Source organism: Electrona antarctica (genome assembly GCF_951216825.1).
Source record: "Electrona antarctica genome assembly, chromosome: 2".
In the NCBI taxonomy this organism is placed as follows: Eukaryota; Metazoa; Chordata; class Actinopteri; order Myctophiformes; family Myctophidae; genus Electrona; species Electrona antarctica.
In genome coordinates, this window is record NC_136807.1 from 47,176,570 (window position 1) to 47,192,178 (window position 15,609).

Here is a 15,609-nt window from a genome sequence, read left to right on the forward strand (position 1 = left end):
GTGTGTGTGTGTGTGTGTGTGTGTGTGTGTGGCACTGTGTGTGTGTGTGTGTGTGTGTGTGTGTGTGTGTGTGTGTGTGTGTGTGTGTGTGTGTGTGTGTGTGTGTGTGTGTGTGTGTGTGTGTGCATGTGCGTGCATGGGTGTGTGTGCGCACGTGCACGTGGTGTGTGTGTGTGTGTGTGTGTGTGTGTGTGTGTGTGTGTGTGTGTGTACGTATGTCTGTGTGGTTTATTTTCATTGGTGCACAAAGAGTGATCCGTCACATGTGAAAGAAGTGCCATCTACATTTAGGGTAGTAGTGAGGATACAGTATATCTTCAGTGTGTTGTGAAGAGGTCAAATACTTGCAGGAAGAATTAAGTCATAAGGTACAAATGGCTGTAGCGAGGCATTCTGACAACATTGAGGTCCAAGATGAAGACCAAGACGATGCAAACTACGAGAATGAAACCACCGTCACTACAAGAAGAACTGTAGAAATGTCTGAAGAAGGACATTATGAGCGTCTTGATCTGCAAAAGAAAGACGATGCAGTCTATGAAGATCTACGGACCAAGACCAGGAAGCACAAAGGCCTACCGAAGAAGATACGGCAGTCTCGTACAAACTACGAGAATGAAACCACCGTCACTACAAGAAGAACTGTAGAAATGTCTGAAGAAGGACATTATGAGCGTCTTGATCTGCAAAAGAAAGACGATGCAGTCTATGAAGATCTACGGACCAAGACCAGGAAGCACAAAGGCCTACCGAAGAAGATACGGCAGTCTGGTAAGATTACTGAGACAAAAAATACCCCCTAAAAAACGTTTTAACCTTTTAAACAATCATCTTACTTCTTCCATTTAGCAAAGCGATGCGTAGCCTTTCTGTGAGCCAGTTCAGGAAGATGTGTCGCAGGGTCGGGACAACAAAACAATACAAATCTGAAATAGGCCTAATAATTCAAAATTAGATCTTTCAAAATGACATATAATTAAATATATGGGGGAATCCTTGAATAAAGACAACTTTTCAGAAGTAGTGAAAATATCCTAAAAAACGTGGTCGTATTATAATCGGGGACTAAACTATTTGACATTCAATGTTCTTTTTCTACAAATGAGTCTTGAAAAAGATTTACTTTCCACAAATACCTTAAACATGATTCAGTGTTTCTATAAAATTCAAGTAAACAAAAACGTTACAATATATTTTCTAATATTTGTATGTGTTGGAAATCTGGCCATCTGCAAAACTCACTCAGGAGTGTACATTTCTATTGATACATTAAACTTCTACTCCACTTGTACCTCAGAGGCAAATGTACTTTTTACTCCACTTTTGTTGCTATAGTTGATTGAGTTACTTTGCATATTAATCAAAGTAGCCTATAAATAAAAGATACATAGATTATGAATTGCATAAAGAACAGACCTGAATACTAGAAAAAGTGCCCTTCTGGGCACAGTTCTCCACTAGGAGGATAGGAGTGTGTGTGTGATGTTTGGCAAAATGTTTAGGAGCAATATAAATGTGTGTGTGTGTGTGTGTGTGTGTGTGTGTGTGTGTGTGTGTGTGTGTGTGTGTGTGTGTGTGTGTGTGCAGGCCCGCGGGAAGTACTTTACACTCGCAGGGGCTGAGCGCCTAGAGGTGGATCTAGTGCACGCGCATCATGCACGCGCATTTTGCGCATTTTCACGCGCAAACGTGGCCTTTACTTTCCCTCTCCACACGCAAGTTATATGAACGAACTGACACAGGCAATTAACCAGGATAAGGTGCCAATACTGTGATACAGCATATTTATTAGGCCTGGCCTATAGTAACAGAAATACGTTTTGAACATATAAATAAAATGAATACAGATTACAGAATCCTCACGCAGGCTATGGCACAGAATTCACCCATTAGGGGAAAAAAAAAGCATGTTACAATTCCGATTATCAAAATATTATAACAGCCTATAGGCTAAACATTTGCAATCAATGCAGGTGCGGCAATAGAAAGAACACATTACCACAATACGCAGAGGCACAGATACCCATCAACCAAATCAGGGAAACAATTGCATATTTAGGCAATTAGGCTACACTGTACACAGTGTATTTATAGCAAGGTGCCGAATATCACTGCATGGGGGCACGCCAACAGCGGCACAGAACTGACAGAAGACAAAATAACCCATTATAAAAAGGCATAGGCCTATTTAGGGGTGCCGATGTCAAAACAAAAAATATAAATGATAGGCCTAACAGAGGAGCTCAGAGGCATAATATATAGGTCCTATTCAACACTATCCTAATAACATTTGTAGTGAGTTGACAGCGCAGCGCGCTTGGCGAGTCCAGCCCGGGTCAATCATCATCATCATCATATTCTCACTCCCGAGTCCCTGTCACTCCGTCAGAATCTAAGAACAGAACACAATACATATAACATTAAAATGCAGGCTGCAGCAGCAGGCAGCAGTTTAGTTGGCACGGCGGCCTTATAGTAAATAGTACTATATTTTATTATTTGAATGTAATAGTTAATGCTATAGGCCTACCTTGCAAGTTGCAAGCAATAATCCCAAGGGCACCCTATAGGGCACCCTTAGCTACGTCTCCCAATGTTTTTAATTGGCGCTGCAGGCGATCTGTGTCCAGCTGCATGCGCTTGGGGAGGTGAAGTGCTTGTGCGTCAAATGCTGTGCGCTCTCCCTTTGCTGCGTTGATAACAGTCCTCTCTCTATTTACTGCTATATGCATGCTGTCCTGATCAAATCTTCTTGCCAGTTCCGAGTGCACCAAGTCCACAGCTTCATAAAATTCACGTCTCCACTTCAGTTCTCCTGATTCGACGGCCAGCATTTCGGGTTCATTTGTGTGACGAAAGCGCGCTGGGGTTTTGCTCACTCTTTCGTCAGGCCGAGTTTGGAAACATATGCTTTCAGCTCGGCTGTCATATTTCCCATGACGTCGTCATCTCTCAGTGCTGCTACTCGGTTTCGCAGGATATTTGCGCATGCATTCAAATGCACCAAGTGCACTTGCCTGTGGGCTCTGTAAGGTTTTGGCCACTTCCTCACAGGGCCTGAACAATGCGTCACAGCAAAGAAGCGAAAAAAACGTCTTTCCATTCAATTCTTGTTTATGTAGGCCTTTTATTTTTACCTTCGTCTCCCCTCTGACGCTGTTGTCATCCTTAAGTGCGTCAAGTGTGGCTACCAGAGTGCTGTATGAGGAGCAGACACGCGAGATTGCATTTGTGCGCACACACCACCGGGTTGGACACAGGCCTAAGAGGTTGTTTACCACTTCATCCATACCAAAGAGAGATTCAAAAAGTTGTTTGCGTTTTGATGATTCGTTTATGACGACTGCTACACCCCGCACAAAGTTCAGTGCATTCGCCACAAGGCTCACCTCACGCGCAACTTCTTGCAATACCAGGTCCAGAGAATGGTTACAGCAGTGAACATACAACGAGTCTTACTTGCTCCATCAAAACAAAATCCTGCTAGCCGTTCAATGGGGATATTCAACCGCAGAAAAACATCCTTCACACAGTTGAACAGCGTTTCTGCAGTAGAGTCGGGGGCATTGTAGAAGCCCAAGAAATCACAGTGGGACTGCAGCTTCTGGTCCACATATTGTATACTGCATGAGAACTGTTCCATAGTGCTAATGTCGGTTGTGCCATCAGCTGTCAATCCATAGCATGGACAGTCTGACGAGCGTGTCACAATCTCCTTCTGTATAGCATGGCCAAAGATTTGAATGATCTGATTCTGGATAGTATCCGACATCCAGTTATCTCTCTTGCGCACCCATTCATTTTCTTTTTGGAGCTTATATGTGCGTTCCAGCATGAACTCATACAGAACACCGTCACGAGTAGTAGTGTGTGTGTGTGTGTGTGTGTGTGTGTGTGTGTGTGTGTGTGTGTGTGTCGCGGCTTGGCCTGTTGTAGCGCCACCATGAGGCTGATTTGAAAACGGTCAAGTGGCATTTCTTCCAAAGCCTAGTGGGAATATGCATGCACAGTTTCAGCTGTTCACAGACGGACGGACACACGGACGGACGGACGGACGGACACACGGACGGACGGACGGAGTGCAAAACATACTCTCTCACCATGCCTTCGGCCTGGTGGAGACAATAAGGGGTCGCGACCCACGGGTTGAGAACCCCTGATTTAGACAGCTGTTCAGTTATAGTGTAGCAGAGCTTTCAGACTCTAATTCTCTCTCTCTCTCTCTCCCTCCCTCTCCCTCCCTCTCCCTCTCTCTCTCTCTCTCTCTCTCTCCCTCTATCTCTCTCTCTCTCTCTCCCTCTCTCTCTCTCTCGCTGCACACCTAGCTGTACTTTCTGTTTCAGGACAGCGCTCTAAAACAGGGAGAAGGCCTCTGGTTGCTGGGTGTCTGCTGGGGATGCTGTGTCTTATACTCCTGGGTGGGAACATAGCCCAGGCTGTACACTGTGAGTATTGCATGTCACTAAACGACCACATCACTCACTCAGGGAGTTTGTTGCCTGACATTTTTGTAGATGCGACAAGTATTAAGGCCACCACAGTATTAACTTTTCTTTTTCTTTTTAATTTGAGTGTCTTTTTGTGTGTATTATTGGATGCATCTGAAAAGCATGATGAATAAACTGGTGTTGACAATTTAATGCACGTAAATAATAACAACATTGAGTTTTTTCTTCTTCTCAAATCAAAATTTCCACACAGATGCTTAACCTCATCATGAACAGTATAGCAACAACTGTCTTTATCGTCCATTTCTGTCCTTGCAGATCGTTCAGCCAGTAACAGCATGACCAACGACACCCTGGTGCATCATTATAACACGCTGAAGTCCCACAACGATACCCTGACCCTGCAGAATAACCGGCTAAAGTTCCTCAACAGCAACCTGACGCTGGAGAACAAACTGCTAAAGTCTGACAATGACAACCTGAAGCAGAAGAACCAGCTTCTAAGTGAAGTAATCCAGCAGCCAGCAGGTGAGAGAAGATACAAAATACATTGTATACATAGTATCAATGTAAAAACGAGTCAAAACTAACTACAATATTTGCCTCTGAGAAGTAGTGGAGTAGAAGTAGGCCTATCACAATATTGAAATATTGTTATATAAAGTAAAAATACCAGAAACGTGTAATTGAGTAAATGTATGGAGTAGAAAACACCATTGATAAAGTATATGAATAGTTCTACCCTCCACTCCACTATACATCTCTACTACTATTATTATTACAACTATGTGTTTAGAATTGATTGTCAGTACATTGAAAATCCATCAGTAAATCTCCTGTTTGATGTTTGTAGACAAGTCGTGTCCCATTGGATGGAAGAAGTTTGGAGGCAGCTGTTACTACAGAATTACTGGAGGGAAAACATGGCAGCAAAGTAGAGAAGAATGTCAGAGTCAAGGAGCTGATCTGGTGGTCATTAACAGTAGTGAAGAACAGGTTAGTGTGTGTGTGTGTGTGTGTGTGTGTGTGTGTGTGTGTGTGTGTGTGTGTGTGTGTGTGTGTGTGTGTGTGTGTGTGTGTGTGTGTGTGTGTGTGTGTGTGTGTGTGTGTGTGTGTGTGTGTGTGTGCGCGCGCGCGCTCGTGCGCCCATATGTGCGTCAATGATTATAGTGAAGAAGTGTATTGAATAGAATTAATGATGATTCAAACATGTACAAATAATCAGGTATTCATCAGAGGATTGAGGACTGGGGGGTTTAGATTATCATGGATTGGTCTGACCAGGACTGAGGGCAGCTGGACGTGGGTGGATGGAACACCACTGACAACAGAGTGAGACATTTGACATGTTTTTTTTTGTAATCAAAGTCTATCAAAGTCACTTTATTCTAGTGACTGAGTGGATGTGGTTAAATAAATACATTGTTTATTGTGCAGGTACTGGGACAGTGGATATCCTCATAATGATGAAGACAGGAACTGTGCAGCCTACGATCACGGGACTAACCCTGGAACATGGTTTAATGATGGATGTTCAGCTACAGGGTCCTCAATCTGTGAGACTGAGTGATGTTTGTGTTCACTTCATTGATGAAACTGCAGTTCAGTGTTCTTCTGCTACAGCAGTAATTAGTAGTGGAACATTTTAAAAACAAAAAAAACAAACATCTTGAAGTACTACATGTTGTACCTATAACCACTTTAACACAAACCACCAACTATGATGCTTTAGCATGTTATTCATTTGGCTTTCACAACTTGAACCCTAGTGACCCTATTCTGGGGACGAACATTATGCGAAAATAGTAGATCTACAAGCCCACATCGCGTCACAACACGATGCATTGTGAGCTTGTAGATCAGTCCACTTCGCAATTGAACTAGTCACAACTTGCAACCACAATATTATCCCAAAATTGTGCCTACCTGCTATGGGTCAATTCAGAGTCAGACCACTGCAACTTGTTACAACTGGTTGCAAGTTGCAACTGCATGTGTCGGACATGTGACGAACTGGGTTTTAGACCTCTGTGTCTTCCTTCTGTTAAGCCTTGCAGTGGCCAGACGCCAATCTGCCGGTGGCAATTTTTTCTTTTGCCTTCCGCGGACGGGTCTGGCCAAAAAGCCAGGCCTCCCCTTCATTAAATTAAAAGATTATATGCTAAAAATAAATCAAAATGACCCAATATGTCATTCTATTTTGTTATATATGCCATTTGTTTTTGCTTGTTTGCTCATATCATGTCTTTTTGATCTTCTTATATTCGTATTGTTAGTCTTTAACCACATGAACCTTGCATTATTATTCATTATTATTATTCAAGTCATAATAGGTGAACGTTCTGAGAAAATAGTCAGACATTCTTCAAAAATAGCAAATCTACAAGTTCACAACGCGTCACAAGGTGATGAGCTTCTAGAGCTGCTATTTTTGATGAAGCTGGTTTTGGTCTAGCCGCTGTAGAGAGAAAGTAGTGCAATATTATATAGCTGTATTTTAACCCTGTTTGGTCTAGCCGCTGTAGAGAGAAAGTAGTGCAATATTATATAGCTGTATTTTAACCCTGTTTTTTATGAAAGCTTTTAATAAAAACTTTACTTGACAAGAGCATTATTCAACTCTTTATTTAACAATTGTACTGATTAAACTACGTATGTGGAATTGGTGAAAGTGGTGACACAAAGAAATGAGACAAAATTGGAACTGCAAAAGCTGTTACGCTCTCCTGATTGGTTGAAAAATGGCAACTCACCCGAACATGTATTTTCTGTTTATTTAAGAGGTGGAGGGACGGGGAGACTTTTACTGAAGAAAAACTCTATACTGTATAGTGAAAAAGCTACAGTATAGTGAGTGACTAAGTGATGATTAGCCTACTATCAGAGATATAGATAAAACCCTGGTGATTTTTGGCTTATAGGTTAATAAGCCAAAAAAAGCCTAACAGATTCTAGCATGTTCACACTTCACACACTAAGTGTGACGTGCATGTGTTCGCCATTTTAAAACCAGATTTCACACCCCTATATGTCTCAGAAACACTGAGGAAGCTTGTTTCCTTCGACTTCTGTACGTTATTTAAAGTGGTATACATGCATTTGTGAGTGACTTAATGTGATATTGTTGGGTCCTTTTTTGTTCATGTTCCGATCATGCTCTGAAGACTTTTGAGTTGAGAACACCAGAAGAACACTACAATTAATTATATATTAAATGAAAGAAAAGGGAAGACGTTTTTTTTATGAGTGCAGGGCACAGAGCAACTGTGGTTCACAAAGATATAAATGAGAAATTGTAATATTTAGGGGGGTTGATTGTGTATATATATATATATATAGGCAGGAACAGGGGGGGGAATGGTGTTTCTCCCCACAAAGCCAATTGACTGACTTCTATGTAAACCAGAATTCATTAGCCCCTGCTCTAAATAGCCAGCAGCCCCAATTTTCTAAATTAACTCAAACAGTGCTCATAAAATTAAGCATGGCAGTGTCTATTATGTATACATTATGTCTGGTATTAAAAGGCTGAACTGGGAGGACATGCGTGTCCAGTATATGCTTTTTCAAGAACTCCATTAGAGCCTCTAATTCCGACTCTGGTTCAGATACTGTCATCATGTGCATAAATATGTCAGTTTTCTTTAGACAAAACATCTCATATGAAATGTTTTACAGCATATTGTTGTTTTCCCCGTGTTATATTCAGTTCAGGACAGTATATACTGTAGCACATTTGGCTGATTTAAAAACCTATTAAAGGAACCCAACGTGTTTTAGCGTGATGACAGTGAGACATGAGAGTGAAGTGCAGCAAGTGCTCGCCACATCCTCAACCCTTCTCTCTGCAGCAAGCGAGAGGGGAACTCAGGTGACGTAAGAATGGACTTCCCGTCTCTCACACCCAGACCACAGCGCATCACTGTAACAATGACAACCTGCTGCTATGTGTCAGGAGGAGGAAACACGACAAACTGGCCTCATTTAGACATGAAAAAGGTCAGTTTCTGAGGCCTTGTACACACATAGACCAGAGTTAAAAACATTCACTTTGAAAGAATATATATTCAAAGATTTGCGCCACATTTTTATGATTTAAAAAAAATAGCAGACCTACAAGCTCGTAGCGCGCCACTCGGTGGCGCGCTATGAGCTTGTAGATCTGCTATTTTTCAATAGCTAAATTATAACATAATGTTTAAAACACCAAAAGGGGTTCCCGCCCCAAAATGGGATAATATCATTTTGCATTTTTATGACAGGCCTAAACATTCTCCCCTTCCCCCCCCCACACACACACACGGGAACAGTTTTGACGTAGGTTTTGACATATAATAATTTTGGAAATATTAAAATTTGAAACATTTCACAAGATCAGTATCGGTATCGGTACTGGTGGTATAAAAGTGACCTTTATCAGTAAGTACCGTTACTTACAAGAGTGTACACACTAGCTGCGAGCCAGCAAGGTCACAGAGGGAGAGACAGATTTTCTATATAGTGTCTGAGAAAGGGAAGACACGTCAGAATTCTCCATGACAGAACAAGCCTTCTGTCCTGCTTCCAGGGGCCCCGACCGACGAGCTGATATGGAGCGAATATGATACGCGAAATAACAGGTCGTATATATGTTATTCATATTCAAATGCTGTTCTTATTCATTTCAGGGGAATGCCCCCGTGTAATCAATAAATATATGCCGGGCTAGGGCTAATCGGTAACACTGAGTTCTGCCTTTCATTGTACGGTGGAATGATTTAGAAGATCAAAGCTTTGGGTAGTGGGCAATCTCTGTGTGTGTATTTGCCCCCGGACCTCAGGATAAACAGAGCACTCTCACACCGTGTAGCATCAGTACCCATCGGTATCGGGCCGATCATGAGAAAAACAATCGGCGATCGGTCCCAAAAAACCTGATCGGAGCATCCCTAGTTGCTCTCGTCACATTGGGAACATAAGAGTAGCGTAACCACATGTAATTATACATAATAGAACCCATTTTGAAACCTGATTCAAGAGGCATACAGTAGCAGAACAATGGCTCCCTGAAACCCATGATATAGATAGACCTTTGTTACTAAATCCAAGGATAAAGTGTTTTGTGAAAGACACACAATAATTCAAATGCAACCCCAAAAATTGTTTGCACACCAATAAAAGCAAATAGCCGTTTGTATAATTAATTAGTAAATGACAAACAGAAAAGACGTTGCGGGAGAACACGTCGACGGTTTAGGGCATTTCAAACATAGCTTTGACAAGCTTTATAGCTCACTTCTATGAACAACAAGGAAAGCATGGGCTTTTCACACAAGCAGCTAAAAGCAAACATCACCATTGCAATCAAAGTTAATGCCCTGCAGGCTCTGACAACAACTGTACGGGGCTGTGGATTAGCTGCACACCCAGACGCCTTTTTTTTGTAAGGATTCTTAACCCATTTAGGCCCGACGTTGAAATAAATTTAAAAAAAGTTGAAAGAATATATATATTCAAAGATCTGTGCCGCATTTTTACGATTTTTCAAAAATAGCAGACCTACAAGCTCGTAGCGCGCCACTCGGTGGCGCGCTATGAGCTTGTAGATCTGCTATTTTTCAATAGCTAAAGTATAACATAATGCTTAGTTAAAACACCAAAAGGGGTTCCCGCCCAGAATGGGTTTTAAACAGCCCGAGTTTGGTCGGCACTTACAAAAGGGATATTTATTTCACTTTCAAAAAATGTTTTGGGTATTTTCATCGTCTACACTCTGGCTTTTGGGAACACCCGAGACAAGTCGCTTGATTCAGTGTTTAGATATTTGATATTTATTTTAGCGTCCTATACAAACCCATTGCAACTTCAAACTTAAAAATGAAATGAAACAAAGGTTATCGGAACAACACAGCCCCTCATGAGGACGACAATATCCGTCACCAGAACCAAGGATGGGTGTTTTCTAACCCATTTAAACCTGAGCCCGATTCTAAAAATATCTTCTAAATCCTAACGGTTTTAAGAAAAACCTATGTTTCTGTCAGTGGTGCTCAGCCTTTTTCATGTCAACGACCCCCAGAATTATCTGTATTTGGCCACAGACCACCATCTGAAAATATGTAGTTCCAGGGACCTCTCCCAGAAGCACAAACTTCCTCTTCAAAATAAGAGCCACATGTAATGATTAGTCAACACTAGTTTTATTTCTAAGTCTAGTGATGTGATTAACATCACATTTGAGTTCCTTTTGAATGCCTGTCATATTTCTCTACATAACTGTCTCAGCTGTTGGTGCGCAAATGAGCCTTGCATGCCTTTGATGTACGTGCAGAAAACGTTTTGACGACGTATGCAACACAACATGAACATAGTACTCTTATTATGCATGTATTTATTGGGATTAGACCTTCATCAGGACAGACAATGAATGAATGATGAAGGTCTAATTAATCGACCGAAACGATGAAAGTGTCTGACAGTGTGCGGGACCTTTTTTGTTTTTCAAAGATACCCTTTTTAATATATGCTCTATTGCCCTACACACCTGTCACTAGCCTACTGAGGTGTGCATCTGCCTTTTGCTTATGTTACTGCTTAACATAAGTATTTTCTGTGGCAGTGTCGGGTCTGTCTGCAAATGTTGTCTTCTTCTAAATATCAGTTGTGGCATAGTCAGTGTTTCTATAGACCATATTCACACAGTGGCCATTTTGCATTGAAAAAGCAGGGTAGGCAATGGGGCGGCATTTCACTAAATTAATAGCAAGATGGTCGGCGTGTGAATAATGTGTCTATATTGAGGTAAATCGTGGACAATGTTGCTCAGCGTTTCCAGTGGCTGCCTTAACCCATTTTGGGCGGGAACCCCTTTTGGTGTTTTAAACATTGTTATAATTTAGCTATTGAAAAATAGCAGATCTACAAGCTCATAGCGCGCCACCGAGTGGCGCGCTACGAGCTTGTAGGTCTGCTATTTTTGAAAAATCGTGAAAATATTTATTTCAGAAAACTGGAGGATTTAGAAGATTTTTTTTAAATTTCGAGGTCAGGCCTAGCCTGATTTATACTATAGGGTCACTTGCCACAAATAGCCAACCACTGTTGTTCACTAGGGTCTGTGATGCAGAGGCGTATCTACAATAAGGCGAGGACAGGAGTCCGCCTGTCAAAATCCATTTTCTGCCTGTGCCAAAATCCATACACTGAGGACAAAAACAAGACCTGAGAACTATTAGACAGCGGATTGGCTGTTGCGCGTATAGAGCGTGACCCTCAATCACCCATTGGAATGTAAATGCAAGCCTTTCAGCCTTTGTATCCTACTGTCTGGCAGGTATATCTCTTTGAAAACCTTTAGTGCTACCGATTGTGCGCGGGGAGACGACGACAATTAACACATCTTGCCTGCCCAAAATGTAATTCTTGGAAACGCCACTGCTGTGATGGGTCTTGTGAAGGCGCGACGGTATAGGTTGACAGGAAATGGAGAGAGAGAGAGAGAGAGAGAGAGGAGAGATGGGGACTGGGAGGGAGTGACACGAGACTCGAACCTGCAACGTTGCCGTCAGGCTACATACTGTAGAAAGGTGCCTGGACCGCTACGCCAGCCGTCCGGGCTGTGATGGGTCTTTTTTAACACATTCTAGGCGGTTGGGAACCCCTTTTGGTGTTTTAAGCATTTATGTTATACTTTAGCCATTGAAAAATAGCAAATCTACAAGCGAGCTTGTAGATCTGCTTTTTTTTTTTATCGTGAAAATGTAGCGCAAATCTTTGATATATATATTCTTTTTAACTCAAATCTTTGCTTCTGGGGGGGGGGGGGGGTCCCTGGAACAACATATTTTCAGATAGAGGTCGGCGGCCAAATACATATAATTCTGGGGCTCCTTGACATGATAAAGGTTGAGAACCACTGACATAGAAACACAGGTTTCTTTTCAGAAAACTGTCAGGATTTAGAAGACATTAAAGAATCTGATCTCAGGTCTAAATGGGTTAAATGGCACTTTAACCCATTTTGAGCGGGAACCCCTTTTGGTGTTTCAAGCATTCTGTTATACTTTAGCTATTGAAAAATAGCAGATCTACAAGCTCATAGCGTGCCACCGAGTGGCGCGCTGTGAACTTGTAGGTCTGCTATTTTTCTTAAATCGTAAAAATGCGCCACAGATCTTTGAATAGGTATATATTCTTTCAGAGCGAACGTTTTCTTTTTATTTCGACGTCAGGCCTAAATGGGTTAACAAGTCCTGTGTGTGTGTGTGTGTGTGTGTGTGTGTGTGTGTGCGCGTGCGCGCGCGCGCGTCTGTGTGGTTCAACTGTCAGTGGAGAGTTGACACGTAACATTGTGTTGTAACATTTTTGTTTTGAAATATGCTGATTTGAATCTGCTCTATGACAAGCGGAAAGAATTTGCCTCCTGGATACTTGTATGCAGGACAAATGCACGAAGGCATTTTAAATGTCCACCGTGTTGATGCTGAATTAGTTCCTGATGATTTGCTTCGATGCAGGCAAATCATCAGGAACTAATTCAGCATCAACACGGTGGCCATTTAAAATGCCTTTGTGCATTTGTCCTGCATACAAGTATCCAGGAGGCAAATTCTTTCCGCTTGTCATAGAGCAGATTCAAATCAGCATATTTCAAAACAAAAATGTTACAACACAATGTTACGTGTCAACTCTCCACTGACAGTTGAACCACACAGACGCGCGCACGCGCGCGCACACTCACACACACGCGCACACTCACACACACACACACACACACACACACACACACACACACACACACACACACACACACACACACACACACACACACACACACACACACACACACACACACACACACACACACGTTCTTAAAAAAAAACAATGGACCCAAAGTGCAACACTAGCTCAGCAGACATGCAGTAAAAACTGGGACTTTTTATAATGGCTAAATGCTTTTAATTAATTCAAGGATACACGGTGTGTATCGTGTGGTTATGTTGTTATCTCTGAACACCAAAACAATTTCCAAATCCACCGTCATTGTTGTTGTTTGGCAATAAATTATTGAATCTTGAAAAATGCTGTCAACACATTTCATTGTGAATTAATTAAAACATGACCGTGCTCACCCGACTAAATTAGTCAATGTTAGCACACTTGTCTGCACAGTAAAGAAGTCGTGGACATTTCAATTTAGTTTGTGAATATACATCTTTTTTGCCAGGGAGCATTTTCAGCTAGACTTTTCTAATTAATCTGCACTTTAAAACAGCATTACAAATGCAATGGTAATGTAATATTGGCCCAAAAAACAAAGCAAACAAAAGCAAAATGGAGTCTCCACCTGAAGAAAGAAAGTTTCATGTCTCTTACAAGTTGGTTTTCATAATGTACTGAAATGAACGGAATTAATACTGGACAACTCACCTCCGGTGCTTGCCCGTTTGTCCCTCCCGGAATTTTCCCCAGTGAGGGGGATAACTTTGTAATATGCCATTGGCTGTTTCTATTCTTTTTGGAAAATATATAAAAAGATACTCCTATGGAAAGGCTACTGTATATTATTTTACTTATATTGACCCTATAAACAATTTAGTATAATTTAGTATATGTAAGGTTTTGCCCATAAGTGATATGAGGTGATTAGCGGTGATTGTGTGCACCTGCACCATGTCACCACTCCTTTAAAAGGAACCTACATTCAGTCACACAGTACTCCACACTGATGAAGGCTGGATAGCCGAAACGTTTGTCCTTGGTTTCAAATATGAAATAAACTATTTGAACTACAGTCTTGGTGCAGTGTGCGACCCATAGCCTTTATTTTGAAGGCCCACTCAAATGGTACCTCGTCAGATAATCCCAACATCAGCCTACAACAACCTCTGTGGACCGACTTCACTGTAGTAGCCTTTTCATACATTATATTTGTACTTTAGGCTGTCTGCTGTCGTCAAAGTTTATAGTTTACAGCCGTCTGCTATCCAGCCTCTCCCACAAAACGGCCTGGCCTCGCCTCTAGCTGCTGCTGATTGGCCAGGCCGTTTTGTGGCCGGGCATCAAGTCTGCCTGAGAGTTCCCAGATGGGAGCAGGAGGGGGGAACCCAGTGTACTCTCTGCTGCCCCATCTAGCGGAGCCAGGTTATCTCCCACCCCACTCACTGGGGAAAATTCCGGGAGGAAAACAGAAAAGGGGTGAGTTGTCCCGTTACCAACTACGAAGGTCATTTAAACATGGCATCACTATTTGGGGCAAAGTTTTCTTCTGTTATTTTCTCTATCTGTCATAGGATGAAGTATATAGGGCTTAAGTGGTTCATAAATTAATTTTTAAAAGTCATATTATTACAATGTTTGGAATACAGAGCCGATGTCAGCCGAGTCAGTGACCCGCTCACTGATGAGCATGGCAAACGTGGATCAGTTATCACTTTTGCGCAGTGAAAGTAAAAGAATGTGAGGCCATTCAAATATCATATTTTCGTCTTTTAGTCTAGTTTGTAATTGTTGACAAAACTGTCAGTACATTTAGTCTTAGTTTTAGTCATTCAGTAGCTTAGTTTTCATTTAGTTTTCGTCAGTGCAAAAAGGTATTCGACGGACATTCTTCGTCATAAGTTTTAGTCGATGAAATCAACACTGGGGGTGCAGGCATTTGTTTCCGACATACCAAGGGTCTGACAGTCATTAGTTGGACACCAATCTAACCCCAACCGCACGGGGACGCCACGGGTGATTTGTAACCCGCAGTACAGGTGATTTGTAACCCGCAGCACGGGTGATTTGTAACCCGCAGCACGGGTGATTTGTAACGCGCAGCACGGGTGATTTGTAACCCGCAGCACGGGTGATTTGTAACCCGCAGTACGGGTGATTTGTAACCCGCAGTACGGGTGATTTGTAACCCGCAGTACGGGTGATTTGTAACCCGCAGTACGGGTGATTTGTAACCCGCAGCACGGGTGATTTGTAACCCGCAGCACGGGTGATTTGTAACCCGCAGCACGGGTGATTTGTAACCCGCAGCACGGGTGATTTGTAACCCGCAGTACAGGTGATTTGTAACCCGCAGCACGGGTGATTTGTAACCCGCAGCACAGGTGATTTGTAACCAGCAGCACGGGTGATTTGTAACCCGCAGCACAGGTGATTTTTAACCCGCAGCGCATGTCTAACTTCT

The 15,609-nt window shown here is 42.2% G+C and overlaps 1 protein-coding gene across 1 annotated transcript; it reads left to right on the forward strand.

Annotated features, from left to right (window-relative positions):
• Positions 1-374: 374 nt before the first annotated feature.
• Positions 375-7,012, forward strand: LOC306933598 (uncharacterized protein; the record flags this gene model as incomplete). The annotated part of the gene is made up of 6 exons (XM_079515893.1): positions 375-771; positions 4,326-4,445; positions 4,767-4,976; positions 5,302-5,444; positions 5,674-5,780; positions 5,886-7,012. The coding sequence occupies 6 exons, from the start codon at positions 375-377 to the stop codon at positions 6,016-6,018; spliced, it is 1,110 nt and encodes a 369-aa protein (XP_079372019.1). The 3' UTR covers positions 6,019-7,012.
• Positions 7,013-15,609: the final 8,597 nt, after the last annotated feature.